The 16142-nt window shown below is 40.9% G+C and overlaps 1 protein-coding gene across 1 annotated transcript in view; it reads right to left on the reverse strand.

Moving 5' to 3' along the window:
* Nucleotides 1-2379: 2379 nt before the first annotated feature.
* The window catches only part of LOC122812874, a 122744-nt gene continuing 108981 nt past the window's right edge, over nucleotides 2380-16142 (reverse strand). The window contains exon 3 of the mRNA XM_044084918.1: nucleotides 2380-3002. Within this exon, the coding sequence (XP_043940853.1) occupies nucleotides 2632-3002 (371 nt within the window). The 3' untranslated portion in view covers nucleotides 2380-2631. The remainder of the gene's footprint in view (nucleotides 3003-16142) is intronic.

Genomic DNA, 16142 nt, shown 5'->3' on the forward strand with positions numbered 1-16142 from the left:
GTGTCAACATTGGCTCTGGGTGATGGTCACTGTTAAAGTTACATCCCCAACTCCGTGTACAGATGAGGAAAAAAGCTGATAGCAATGATGACTGAACCTATTAATGCCCACTTCACTATAGTATGATCAAATAGGTTTCATACAAACAAAAAGAAAAAAACAATTATATCAGATAATATTGAGAAGGTTATATGTATAACAGACTAAGAAAAATAAAAATAAAAAATTAGCAGTATTTTTGATGAAGAGAAAAATACAGATGCAATTAACAGAGAATAACCATTCTAAATGTTTATGGTATTAATATTAAACTACTGTTATGTTGCTATACTAAAATGATTTATATAATGAAGCAATGTATACTAAAATAGAATATACCTGCATAACAGAATAAAATTTACAAAAAGAATAAAATAAAGGCATATTATTATTTACAATAGCAAAAGAACCATTATCTTATGCAATAAAATCAGTGACAGTAATAGGGAGCTGTGAGATATATAAAAGAAAACAATAAACATTTTTTTTTTATTTAAGGATGGCATTTTGTTAATAATTTCAAACCAGATGAAAGTCTACCATTTATCCATCCAACAATGCATGCATCTGTCCATTTCTAAACCCCTTGGTCCGACGATGATCATGTGATAGTAAGCTGACAAAGGTAGACCAAGCTTCCCCATCTTCAACAATAGTCACCAACTCAGTTTGTGGGATCCCTAGTCTTTCACAAGCCAGATGACAGATATAATCCCAACAATTTGGCCAAGGATTGCCCTTGGATCTTCTTCTCAGTGGGCTATGCTTGGAACTTCTATTATAGAAAGTACACATCAGACATCCTTGAAGGAGCCCAAATCACCTCACCTGACACATGTCAACATGGAGGACTGGTGACTGTACCCTAACATCCTCCATACCTGCTGAGATCTTCACCATGTCATAGAGATTAACCTCAACTCCCCTGAAAATGCACCTTATTTCTGCATCTGAGATCACCTCCTTGCAGTACCTATAAAGCTCATGATCATAAGTGAAGATGATGAATACACTCACATGAAAATTGAGAGCTTATCTTCTGACTAAACTCTCACTTCACCACTATACCCGAGTATACTGCCTTGTCTCTAGTACTGATACCAAAAAAATTTTCCAGTTGTCAATCTCCAAATCCCTTCTACTTTCATTTGTGAATAAGACCAGAGGACACTTTATCTCCCCCACCTGAGTTAACTGGTTTCCCCTGACTTCAGAGCTTAGTCACTTGCTTCCAGAACAGAACCATGACTTTGGATTTGGATGTTCCGCTTTTCATTCCAGTTATTCAGCATTCCACTGCTAATTGCCTCAATGTGTTTTGGAGATCATATTCACTTGAAGCTAATAAGACAACATAATCTCCAACCAACAAAACTGACATATTCATGTCCCAGACAGACATTGGCTATATCTCAATACTCTGCACACGAGAAATTGTCTGCTGGGGTTATGAATTTATTATAGTGAAATGGTTTCTGTGCTCAACATTTTCAGCAGTGTCTTTGTTGGTGTGTTCATCATCAGTTACGCCGTGGTCGCAGTAACATTTTCTCCCAAAGAACGATCTCACTGTTACTGTGTGAAAGTATAGAGTGATCTTCATGTGTGGATTTGCACAAAACGAATGGCATAGATCATGAGGGGGTTCCAAGTCATTTATGAAAGTGTAGGGAAACATTTGTTGAGATCGGCCCAATCATTTCCTGAAAAATGCTGCAAAAAATCAAAGAAGAGGGAGAAGGAGAAGAGAAAGGAGAACTTACAGTTATGCATTTATGAAAATAAATTCAAATTATATTTCCATATTCTGCCCTGCTCAGGGACGTTTCTGAGTTCTCATATTTTTACTCCTGAAATAAACCATCACAACACAGAATAAGTGGCTAAATAGCTTTTTTATTTATTTTTCACTGGTGTATTTTCAGGATATAGCCATATCTAGACATTTCCCCCATGTCTTTTATTCTCTCGCTCAAGTGAAATCTGCATGCCATGATATCAGGCACTTCTGTCTAAAATGGTAATTTCTAAAAGTAACTGAAACTACCCTTCACAACAGAGGTGTTCAGTGACATATATAAACTAGATATGTTAAGAAATTATCAAGCTCTGAATGTTTTTAAGGTCTCATTGGAAAAGGGTAGAGTTAAATGGCAGAATTCTTTTGTTATTTCATAGACCTTTTAAAAAAGACTCCAGATTGAAACACTTCTTCGGCTGCCTATGATGATGATGATGATGACGACAATTCTATACCCTGATAATCACTTCCTGAATATAGTATTCTAGACATACACAAGGCTTGCTCAGATCTCTGGGAGACCAGAAGGTCCCAAGGTAAGGGATTACATCATGATTAGGCTAGAGGGGAGGATAAAGGGACCACTGGGGTAGAAAAGTAGCTCTGAAACTCATTGGAGCAGGGCAAGTATATTAAGGGAGGAAAAGCATAAATGGCAGTTGTGCTGTATACAATTACATAGCAAATTAATAACTTTTAGTGTGACTGTAACACTTAAATTACTGCTGACACACATACATTAAGAGAAATGGATTTTTGAATCAGTAGATCGCACAGGTCGCATTCATTTTTTATGCTCTCAGTCTTTCTTGCCTTTTGGCAATGTTGTAATTCTTTCTGTTTCTAATACATACATAGATGATGAGAGAAGAAACTACAATAACTATTACAAATAGTGATGCAAGTAGGATATAATCTTCTTTTTTCAGCAAGACGATGAGCTTATTGTCTGTCACTATTAAAGTTGTCTTTGCATCCTCTAACGCATTCATCTCTGTTTTGGCTACAGATGTCATCTTCACTCCTGTGGCAGAACTCATCATTTCTGTCACAGATATTATCTTTTTCATTGCTGTAGTTTCTACTTCATCTACATTTGCCTCCTCATCTGCCAGAGATGTTGCTTTTAGTATGATGCGTTTAGTGGTCTCTTCTTCTGGATCTGCAAGGCATGAAATGCGAAATAATATGTCAGGTATGTATAGAGGAAATATGAAATAGGAAATACGACCAGCTAAAAAAAGTTAGTATAGAGTTTCACAAAATCATTGCCAGGTTTTTGGAAAGAAACATATTTTTTTGAAAGGAGTAGCCCTGATCAGGTGTTTTACAGAGATGCACTGTTACCTGCTGAAAACCTTAGAGACTTTGCATTGTTTTCTATAGCCTAACTTTTCCCTCATTAGACCGCAGTAATATTAGGAAAAGTAAATTGTTTTGGGGGTACAGTTTACCCTTCCCTGACAATATCATCAAAAAGTTTAGTAGCTAGCACTGATGTCTTTAAAAAATCTGGTATGAAACTTTGTGAGAAGCTTTATCTTTTTTCATTTTCCACTTTGCTACAGTAAAGCATTTTACTCAAAACCAAGAATTGCTTTTGACAATTTGTAATTGAGTTGTGTTTAGACATCTTTCTGTAGCTTGAACCTCATATTTTCAAGCTGATGGCTAATTATTACGTCAAAGAAGTAGGCCTACTCAAAATTATAAGCGAAGCATTTGATGCTAACTCCATCAGAAATAATCTTACTACATTTTATAGTATTTAAACATTATTTTTAATTATAGTCTGACTAAAGCTATCTTAATTATTTCAAAGTCATTTATTTGAAAATAGCTGGGTTGCTTCACAGCATTTCATTATATGTTTGCACCAATTTTTATCCATTCCACAGTCTTCCATCTTGGTGAGGGGGGGATAAACTGTTAGAATGATGGGAAGAAACATTGACTATCATTGTAATAATAATCTGATCCACATAAAAAACTTGAAGGTTTACCACTGTGATTGTAGGTTGTGTGTCCAGATCTCACTGCTGAAGATCATTGCAGTGTCATAACCATGGCTGAAATGCTTGTATGAGGACCTTCAAACATCCTGAGTATGTCATTCTGACAGGACTGTCATATTGTACCCAAAATGGAGCTTTAGTAAACCCTTAGTGACCAATGTCTAATCTCTGCAGTATGGAGTTACAGTAAAATTGAAAAATCATGCAATTACATCAGAGTAAGCATGAAGAAAACAAAGTCTCAATGTGATTAATCAGCTAGTAGTAAACATAGTTTGGTATTTTTTATGACAGAGGTCCACACATACATGCTGTATTTATTCCATGCAATATAATTATACTAAACTTGATCTAGTTCCTGTTAAATCTTACAGATTAAGAAGCATTCATTCCTCCCCAGATGATTGCTGAGTTATAAAATAAAATGATGTCTCACCCAGGACATGGATTCAATACCTTAAAATGACAAATCTCTTGATCACGGAATTCATACAGAGAATAAAGCCATCAGTCTGAGGCTTTTTTCAAAACTAATATAAATGGAACTACCAGAACAGAGGTAAACTATACATTATCTAAGGACTGCTGGAAAGGAATGCATTCCCTTACTCTGCCCAAGTAGGCAAAACCCGCCTCTTCCACTTTACAAAAGTTTAAAGATGAAATGAAAGCAATCTTACTGAGGGACCAGGCTGAAGCAGCAACACCATCTTTTCTTACTTCATCCAAAAACCAACCAGCTCAAAACAAGTCCAGTTCCATCCCAATGAAAAAAGCTATTGTGAAAGTCAGGAAGCTCTAAACTAGGGCAAAAGCAGAAGGCTTCATCTAAGAACAGGCTCCTAGATTTGCAAATATGTTGTCGTATTCATTAGCCATTTCTCTGACAATACTTATAAGTGTACGAAACTCAGAAGGGGCAGTTTCTGAGTTGTGGAAAGGGACTTGTGTTGCTCTACTGCCTTTATCCATATTGAACACCTATCAAAAATCTTTGAAGCTATAATACACTCCCAGTTCATAGATTTTCTTCTCTCTAAAACCCATCCCTCCTGCTATAACAGTATTCTCTCGCTGTTTAAACATAGATTTCAAAACAGCCATATTGATGAAGCCATCATATTCTGTCTTGGTAAACTCATTTAGAACAGTGAAAATGCAGTCATATTGGGCAGCCATCTTTATTACCTTACAAAAAGCTTTTGGTACCATCCATTATAACATATTATTTAAAACTGTAGTGCCCTCAGTATGAATACATCAACATTAAATGGTTTAAGGACTACTTGTCATATAGAAGTTGTAAAATTAATGGAACTACTTTCATTTTGAACAATCTTGCCCGCCAAAAGGTGACCTCACGGATCTGTATTAAATCCTTTTTTTTTTTTTTTGCATTTATGTAACTCAGCTATATCTTCCCATTGTGATGCTTGCACCTTGTCTTGCATTTAAAATGATTCCAACAACTCTTTCTCCAGCACAGTGCCCGGTGCCATGGTGCAGAGGGATAAAGCCTTTACTGGGTCCAGATGTGATTTATTAGTGAGTCAGGTACTGGAGGGACCAAAGAGTGGGGTTATTGAAGTGACCAGGTGAAGCCAGCCCGCCCTCTGGGGGGGTGCTGCCTAGGCTCACTGTAATGGCAGCATTAAGAGCGTGGCAAACTATATGTTGCAAGGTGTATAACATTTAGTTGGGAAGTTGCATATACATGGAAGCATGCATGTACCTCCCATTGGCAGTGATTGTGGAGCTCATAAGCTGTATAACATTTAGTTGGGAGGTTGCATATATATGGAAGCATACATGTACCTCCCATTGGCAGTGATTGTGGAGCTTACAAGCTGTATAACATTTAGCTGGGAGGCTGCATATACACGGAAGCATGTATGTACCTCCTGTTGGCAGTGACTGTGGAGCTCACAAGCTATATACCTTTTATTTGGGAGGTTGCATATACATGGAAGCATGCATGTACTTCCCATTGGCAGTGATTGTGGAGCTCACAAGCTGTATACCTTTTATTTGGGAGGTTGCATATACATGGAAGCATGCATGTACCTCCCATTGGCAGTGATTGTGGAGCTCACAAGCTGTATACCTTTTATTTGGGAGGTTGCATATACATGGAAGCATGCATATACCTCCCATTGGCAGTGATTGTGGAGCTCACAAGCTATATACCTTTTATTTCGGAGGTTGCATATATATATGGAAGCATGCATGTACTTCCCATTGGCAGTGATTGTGAAGCTCACAAGCTGTATACCTTTTATTTGGGAGGTTGCATATACACAGAAGCATGCATGTACCTCCCACTGGCAGTGATTGTGGAGCTCACAAGCTGTATAACATTTAGCTGGGAGGTTGCATATACATGGAAGCATGCATGTACCTCCCACTGGCAGTGATTGTGGAGCTCACAAGCTGTATAACATTTAGCTGGGAGGTTGCATATACACGGAAGCATGCATGTACCTCCCACTGGCAGTGATTGTGGAGCTCACAAGCTGTATAACATTTAGCTGGGAGGTTGCATATACATGGAAGCATGCATGTACCTCCCACTGGCAGTGATTGTGGAGCTCACAAGCTGTATAACATTTAGCTGGGAGGTTGCATATACATGAAAGCATGCATGTACCTCCCATTGGCAGTGATTGTGGAGCTCACAAGCTGTATAACATTTAGCTGGGAGGTTGCATATACATGGAAGCATGCATGTACCTCCTACTGGCAGTGATTGTGGAGCTCAAAAGCTGTATAACATTTAGCTGGGAGGTTGCATATACATGGAAGCATGCATGTACCTCCCATTGGCAGTGCTTTGGAGCTGACAAGGTGAGGCAGTGAGGGTGAGGTTGTATAATGCTACAACAGCATATATCCTCACCATCCCCAGACATGGATCAGGTTGTGCCCAGATGATGCTAAGGCCGGTCCTATAGAAACAGTGAACAAGGAAAAAAGCTGATGGCAGCTGATGGTTCTCTACATGGAGGGGAACAATAAAACAATACCCTGTCCAGCATGGAACAAACCAAAAATCCAGTACAATTTTCTAAAGCAGAAACATTCTGTGGTCCCAGCATTATGCCTAGGTAAACCCAAGACAAATACTATCGCTTTCTTCATTTATCACTATAAATTAGTACAAATACTATCGCTTTCTTCATTTATCACTATAAATTAGTACAAATACTATCGCTTTCTTCATTTATCACTATAAATTAGTACAAATACTATTGCTTTCTTCATTTATCACTATAAATTAGTACAAATACTATCGCTTTCTTCATTTATCACTATAAATTAGTGCAAATACTATCGCTTTCTTCATTTATCACTATAAATTAGTACAAATACTATCGCTTTCTTCATTTATCACTATAAATTAGTACAAATACTATTGCTTTCTTCATTTATCACTATAAGTTATTAAATGTCACAAGAACTATTCATTTCTTCTCTTGGTTGCTCACTTACTGAACCTCGTATATCCCCTATCTGTGGATGAGCACACTAACCAAAATATTAAAAATGCACTCATATTAGGGGTAGACTGAACAAAATCAAATAATTCCCATGCTCCTCCACAAAAAAATAACAAGCTGAATTATGTAGCAATACTTCTATTTTTTTTCATTACAGCCATGTCACCAACGCATCTAAACACTCTTGCACCAAACTTGAATCTGCATATAATAAAGTAGCCATATTTACTTCTATGTGTAGTTGTGTTGAACATCACTGCATTCCCTTCATGTTGAATGGTGAGCTTTCATTTTGAACTGTTTAATATCACATCTGCAGTCTATATGAGTAAACATTTGGCATGGTATAATCCCAAAATGAAATTCAAAGCTACTGACTCAAAAGCATTACCTCCAGCAGAAGTCACAATCTGTTTTGTAATTAATTCTTCTGTAACGTATAAGAAACATTTGGAACAATGTGTTCTGTGATACAAAAAAACCTAACCAGCAAGAAATTATTCAAGAATCAAGTTTAAACAAGAAGATGTGTTTAAACTGCATGGGAATTACCCTACAGTCTCAATCTACCCTTCATACACAAATCTAATATTGTGTGTTCCAAAACAGCAGATTGGTCAAGGGATACTGAGACTTTGCAATATACTGACAGTCCTGCATTGTTAGAAAATCCTTTATTTAACATTATTTTGAATTGTACAAGAGTACAAAATGTGACATTTTTGTTACTGTGATACTCTGCATCTTAAAATACTTTCAGTAAAAAAAGAACATCCTTTACTTAGTTTACCTCTACCTATCTTGCTCAATGTACTACTCCTTTACTTAGTTTACCTCTACCTATCTTGCTCATTGTTCTACTCCTTCACTTAGTTTACCTCCACCTATCTTGCTCAATGTTCTACTCCTTTACTTAGTTTACCTCTACCTATCTTGCTGAATGCATTACTCCTTTACTTAGTTTACCTCTACCTATCTTGCTCAATGTTCTACTCCTTTACTTAGTTTACCTCTACCTATCTTGCTTAATGTTCTACTTCTTTACTTAGTTTAGCTCTACCTATCTTGCTCAATGTTCTACTCCTTTACTTAGTTTACCTCTACCTATCTTGCTCAATGTTCTACTCCTTTACTTAGTTTACCTCTACCTATCTTGCTCAATGTTCTACTCACGTTCTCCTTTTCTTCTCAAATATTCCACAATATTCTCAGTTATTCTACTCTTCAGCTTTTAATATCCTTTTCCACTTCCCTTATTATGTACCTATAAGTTGCTTTGTTTTATTCATCCATTTTTGGTTTACTCTAGCTACAGAATTCTTCTGCTATCACCTCTCCTTTTTCTACTATCTTAAAAAACAGCAATTCCTCCTTCATGTCTTAAAAAGGAGGCACAACTACCATTACATCCTTTCACTATCGTAAAAATGGATGATTAACCATCTCTGTCCCGGGATTCATTAAACCCTACATGGAGTGTAGGAATAGTGCAGGAGCTGCTGCAGGCAATATGTCCACCAAGCGATTCAGCAAAGGGCTTCCCAGATGTGCATGAGCGCTCCTACACTATTCCTACACGAACACCACTGCCTTATGCTAATTACCTCATTTGCTGGTGAAAACCATGCAAATGAGGTGAATTAGTGATTCAGCAAGCAGGCAGGTGTTCGTGCAGGAATAGTGTAACTTGCACAAATGTAGTTAGTTACTAGCTGAATACATTTCTGCAAAAAAAGAAAACTGAGGCATGACAGCCTCAAATAATGCATGTATTCCATTAATTAGACATGCTAATGGCCAAATATATGGCCATTGGCATTAAAAATAGTTTCAAATTTCTAAAATAAAACTTTTTTTTTTGGCCGATCTCAATCGTTTAAGCATAGCACAGCAGCGCGCAAACATGAAAGTGCCGGAAAAAAATTGTGAAAACCCAAGTTTAAAGAAAATCTGCATTTTGCCATTATAGTCTATGGCATGCAGAATCAAAACAATACCAGTGTACAGTGGTCGTCAAGGAGAAAGGCTCCATGTCAGTGCAGTATCTATGGGCTAAGGCAGTGGAGTAGGCAAATGAGGGGAAATTTATTGAATCACAGAATATTCTAAGTCCAAAACCTGCACCTAACCATGTAGGTGCTAGAAGAGGATTGTGTAGGCAGGAGGAGCAACTAACATGAAGAGGGGTATGTTATGCTTGGTCTGAGTACATTGGTGCACTGTTGCCTGACTTTGCACTTAGCTAAGCCCACCTAAGCAAGTGGTTGTGTCTGAGGCTGTAATATCTTACACCATGAAATGAAAAGTGTGTTTGTGTCCAGGAAGGGACATTTCTGCTAGAACATGTTTAACTTAGCTAAACAGGCTTGCACGGCGTGCACTGGGACTTAAACAAAAAAAAACACAGGGAATGGCAGCACTGTGTATATGTAAACAAGGGGGTGTGTCCGAGGCTGTATAGCCCTATTTTCCTTGCCTAAATGGGTGTGTGTGGCACACATCAGGATTTAAACCACAAAAATAAAAAAATACAGGAAATGGCAAGTGTAACAAGAAAAAAAAAAAAGGAAAATAGCAGACTAGAGGCACTCAACTACAAGTAATAGAGCTGGCAGGTGGAGTATATCATACTCAGCCAATCACACAGGCTGCATCTGCAGCACCCCACTATAAACTATGCAAACACCTTTTGGTCTGTTTTTTCCCACAAACTCTACACTACTGGTGTACACAGAGAAGGAGATTTTACCTGACAACACTAACAAAATGATAGGAGCTGCTGTCACTCTCATACATCAGTATGTGCAAGAGGCTGAGGGTGGTGAAGAGGACAATGCCGACAACTGCCTCAGACTTATGAGGAGGAGAAGAGTGTTCAGGCCCAGGGTACCCTACCAGGGCCTACATGATCTGGAGATAGTAGAGCACTACAGAGTTGTCAGGGACATACTTCAGCAAATCATTGAGCTGTGCCGGCCTCATCTCAGAGCCAGAGCCAACAGAGGGGAACCCATCCTAGTGGATACCAAGATATGTGTAGCCTTAAGAATACTAGCTACAGGTACTTTACAAAAACCTAGTGGGGACATGATGGGGGTCTCACAGGCATCTGCATCCAGGGTACTCCACCAGTTCCTGGATGCCATGCTACCGCATTTACTTCCCCAACACCCATGAGGAGAGGACCAGCAATATGTGTCTCTTCCACCATGTAGCAGACTACCCAAAGGTACTGGGAGCCATAGACTGCATGCACATCCACATTAAAGCACCATCTGGTGACCAGGGTAGGCTCTACATAAACCGCAAGGGGTTCCACTCCATCAACTGTCAGGCTGTGTGTGATTCCCAGGGCATTATCATGAATGTGTGTACTGGCTGCCCTGGTAGCTATCATGACTCCCACATCTGGCATTCCTCATAGCTGTATCAGTGGTTTGCTAGGGGAGACATCCCGTATGGCCATTTAGTAGGGGATGCTGGCTATGCACTGCAGCTTTCGATGATGACACCCATCAGAAATGCACACACACCCACACAAGAACACCATAATGAGGCACATGTACAAACCAGGATCATTATAGAGCATGTGTTTGGGATGCTCAAGTCATGGTTCTGCTGCCTTGACATATCCAGAGGAGCCTTGCAGTACTCTCCAGCCACATGTGTACACATGGTCATAGTATATGCCATGCTACACAATATGATCCTGCGGAAACAGCTGCATCAGGAACAAAATGGGGAAGGACCACACAGCCCCCCCACAATTGCCAAGGCCTCCACAAGCACAAAGGGACTCAGAGGGGGAAATTCCTGAGCCTGCCCATGTAGGCATATGGACGTGTGCCCAGTATGGCCTGGCCTTGGCAAAGAGGCAACACATAGCACATACATTGGCACTGTAGGGCCCCAGGAACTTATCTCTCTCTCTGTATGACTCTCACACACAATAAAATGGATGCCAAACATCACACCACCTATACCTGACCATGTATAGGCAGTGTATTGTGTGCATCCGACATAGTCATCCCTCAAGCACCACCTTCACAACAGCTGCAGGCACAAGGTAAGCCCGTCTCTGTAACAAATTAAAATAATGGGGTGGAATATTCTGATAGCATATCTATTGTATTGATGAACCATGTAAGGGAATGGTGTGGCTAACTGGGATACCAGCAGACAACTGACAGCTCTGTGGGACAGCAGGATGTGTATCCCCAGTACTGCCCTACCCACACCATGCAGTACTACCCTAGTTGACAAATACCACTGCAGTATATGTGGTGAGCCAAATAACTGGGGGGGTTATAGGTCACATGTATGGATGTCAATGTGGGGGTCCCATACCCACCACCAACCCCACACAGCAGATCAGCTGTAGACAACCATACAGAAATGCCTGGCAAAGGCCCCCACATGGTGACATCCATGAAATCCCCACCCACAGACATTTACACAGTGATATCACAGCAGGTCTGGCAGTGGCAGTATGGCTTTGAAGGATAAGAAGTCTGAAATTACGAATGTCTATGCCCAAACAATCTGACCTGTGGTTGATACTGTTCTGCCTGTAGTCTGAAAGATAGGGCACACCACTATGGTACATGGTACCAAAATGTTAAGCAAATATCAGCACAGTCTGTGCAGATGTGTATCGTGTACAGTCGTGTCACCCCTCATAGTCCCATAGAAATGCAGTAATATGTTTCTAGACTTACATAGCATCCAGCTGTCACCCAGACTGATGGCTCAACAGTAAAAGAAAGCAATTGTCAGTAACACCCACAGTCAGCTTACTGGTGCCATCCCAGGGGTATCTCCTGCCGTCAGCTTGGGAAAATATGATCATCAGAATGCACTGCCCTGCTATAGATCGTCTGGATCTGTCACACTTGGCCTACAGGCCTCTGGCAAATGCCTATGCCTCACCCACAGTGCCCTTTAGGGAGTGTCATGGGGTCCATAACACCAACATAACGCAGTCCACAAAATGCAAAGAAAAGCCATGCTGACAACTGCTAGGAGCAAACCTGCTGGCCTCAGAGAGACTGAAATCAGGACAGAGCCATGAATAATGCAGTGATGACGGTCCAAAGAAAAGGACATCTGTAAAATACTGCTCTAATAATGTTATAAAGTTGATGGAAATATTTGTAGTAGCATGGAATGTTTGATGGTATGAAGTCTGAAACTGCAATGTCAACTATCAGTAATATCTGACTTCAACCCTAACTGACTTGCAAAACACTTTTGATGGAAAACCACACTTGTTTGGGTAACTAACAAGATATATGAGTCATGGATGTGGACATTCTGTGATACTCTGTACAGTCGACAGGCAGGGCTAGGAGTTTAAACATGGGAATGCACTCACTACAGGCAGGCCTAACCCTGGAAGATGGTGACATGTCTGCACCCACAGAACCCTGGGCCACAGCCATGGGGAGTAACACACTCCTCCCTGATCACTCATCCTATGCAACATACTGACCCCATGTGGCCATCCAGGCAAAATGAGTGGGCCATTCATATATGTGTGATAAACACACACCTCTAGGCAGGTCAAACAGTCTGACACACATCAGATCCTCCAAGTGCAGTCAACCATTGAGGAGAGCCCAATGCAAAGTACTGGTAGCTACAGACAAACATATCTGCCCAGGTCACACACACACCCCACATATCCTATCTCCTACAACTCTATCTGGAGTCTGCTTGTCACCCTTATCCTGTCTGACTTATATTACCCAACTGTGGACTGGAAATTAGACCAGGCCAGAACATAAATCCACAGAGATTCCATCACTGTAATATATCTCCAAGGTGCTGGGCCATTTCCACAGCACCAACAGTCAATTGCTTGTAGGCACACCCCTCAACAGGCTGGATAGTGCAAGAATGAGTAGCATTTGACCCATAAACCTTGTGTGTGCACCATCCATCCTGTATTCCTCTGGTAAATCACTGTGATGATCTGAGTATGTCACCAGGTACTGAAATAGTACACAACAATGTCAAATGGAATATAAAACAGATGTCTGCTAAAATCAGCCTTGTAATCCTTGCAACCCATACATTACTGAGATAAATTGTCAGAATCATTGTATGTCCCATTGTCCCCACATTTTGATAGGCTATCTCCAGATATCCTGCACCAACAGGTTGAGAGGGATGACCATAGCAGAAAACAAACTGGACTGGAGTACAATAATCCCTGGAATGGAGTACCACATGTACTATAGAAGGACATGCTGGGCATGCTCATACACTTAGAGAACTGTCAGTAGGATCTAGTAATGAACAGACCTTCCCCACCCAGTTCACTCAGTAGGATCTAGGAATGGACAGGACACTTAGAGAACTGTCAGTAGGATCTAAGAATGAACAGGCCTTCCCCACCCAGTGCACTCAATAGGATGTAGGAATGAACAGGCCTTCCCCACCCAGTGCACTTTCCATTTCCCCACCTTAGCAGTCCTGAAGATGTCTGTCACCATAGAAGCCACTTTTGTTAGGCCCAGCCTCATAAGCTCTGTGGCATGTGCGATAACTGCATAACACAATAGTACAAATAACTATTTAGGTAGGAGTTCTAATCTCAGTCCTGGCAAATGTAAAAGTGTGTGTGTGTGTGTGTGTTCACCACTAAATGCTTTTGGGTCCATTCAAACCCAGCACACTTCCCCATTCCCTATTTTAGCAGTCTTGCAGATATCAGTCATCTTAGAAGTGCCTTCTGCCAGACATCAGCCACATAAGTTCTGTGGCATGTGCTATAATGGTATAACATGTTGGTACAAATAACTAGTTAGGTGGGAGCTCTAATCTCAGTCCTGGCAAATCTAAAGGTGTGTGTGTGTATGTGTGTGTGTGTGTGTGTGTGTGTGTGTGTGTGTGTGTGTGTGTGTGTGTGTGTGTGTGTGTGTGCAAGACTCACAGTACCCCCACCTTATCAATCCATATGATGTCAGTCCCTTATCAGCAACCTTTGCCAGTTGTCAGCCCCGTAAGCTCAGTAGTGTGTGTGATAAATGCTTAACACTATAGTTCAAATGACTAGTTTGTCAGGGGCTCTACACTTGTATCTGGCAAATGTGTGTGTGGGTATGTATGTTTGTAAGCAGAAGTATTTTGATATGTTTCCCACCCACTTCCCTACTTTATCAGGGCTGCTGATGTCATTCTCCATATCAGCACCTTTGGCCAACTCCTAGCCTAGTAAGCTCTGTAGTGTGTGTGGTAACTGCATTGCACTATGGTACAAATCACTAGTTAGGTAGGGGTTCTAATCTCACATCTGTCAAGTATGTGTGTCTGTTTGTAGGACAAAGTATTTTGATAAGTTTAACACCCACTGCACTACTTTATCTGTCCTGCTGATGTCATTCCCTTTTTAGGTTCACAAGTGTGTAGTAGGTAATGACCCAGGAGCCTTACCAAGCCTAGCACATAGAAGGACCTGCCATTGTGCCACCCAATGTTATGTCCCAGTGCCTGTATCAAGTATAGCCACTGCAGTGATCCTTGGGTTGAACTGTCTATTACCCAGCCACTCATCAATATTTCTCTGGAACAGGGTCAGCTAGGTGCTCTGCATGACATGTATGGCAAGTGCATTCCAGTGCATGTGCAGACTCTTGGCGAGGGACCTGTCCCACTAGCATGTTGTGGTTATTGTGGTACTGAGGTAGAGGTCTTTACAGTGTGTGGTATAGATGGATTTATATGTAGTATTTCTAAACCAGCTGGCTCAGACGTGGCTTTGTAGGTCAAGGACAGATAGGTGCTAATTAGGTGCTATGACACAGAGAATAGCTTGGGTCTGCTGAGTCTGTCCATGTAGGATGCATGTTTAATGCCTAGGAACCCCTTTGTGAGGTGCTTCTGTGGCTTCTCCAGCTGTAGCAGGTGTCCAGTGAGGTACATGGAAAATGGGCCATAATACTTGAGGAGTGATCTAATGAGGGAATAGTAGACAGAGATGAGATCATTACCTCTGTCTTCCTGGATGCAAAACCCTTGGTAATGCAATGTGCCATATAGAAGGACTTCCTGACCACAGTGGCAATGTGGTGCTTGAAGGAGAAGTTGATGTCAACCTGTGTCCCCAGATCTCTTATAATGCCTACAGTGTTCATTGGGCTCCCATTGATGTGGAACTTACTGGCAACTGAGTGTTCTACCAAAGAGGATGTTGATGCATTTTGTGGTGTTATGCTTCTGGCCATGGTTTCCATACCACTCATTGGTCTCAGTTATGCCTTTCTGTAGGATGTCTGCATCACTTGTGAAGTTCATGATAGCTCCCAGCTTGCAGTCCTCTGTGAACTTGGTCAGCCAGAGTTCCTCTGTGTTGGGCTGGACTCCTGAGAAGTAGATGCTGGGCAGGACACTATCCAGTACTGATCCCTGTGGGACCCCACTCTGACTGCTTGTCAGTCTGACTTGGAGTTTGCCACTGTCACACTGTGTGTTCTGTGAACCAGTTTGCAAACCACCCACTTATATAGGGGATCAACCCTAGTCTGTTGGGTTTAACAATACTTCCTGAGTGAGGAATGGTATCATATGTCTTGGCCAGATTGAGGTAGGCTGTATGCAGTGCCTTACTGTCATACACAGCCCTGGTGACTCACTCAAAGACGTCAACCAGGTTGAGCAGGTATGATGTGCCATTCACAAACACAAACTGTGTGGGGTCCAGAGTTAAGAGATCATCCATATCTTGGTCAATCAGGCCCCTGATGATGCACCCATACCCATACATAATAGACTTGTCAGGCTAAGGGC

This window comes from Protopterus annectens, chromosome 10.part0 (assembly GCF_019279795.1).
Source record: "Protopterus annectens isolate FY-2018-M chromosome 10.part0, PAN1.0, whole genome shotgun sequence".
NCBI classification, from domain to species: Eukaryota; Metazoa; Chordata; order Ceratodontiformes; family Protopteridae; genus Protopterus; species Protopterus annectens.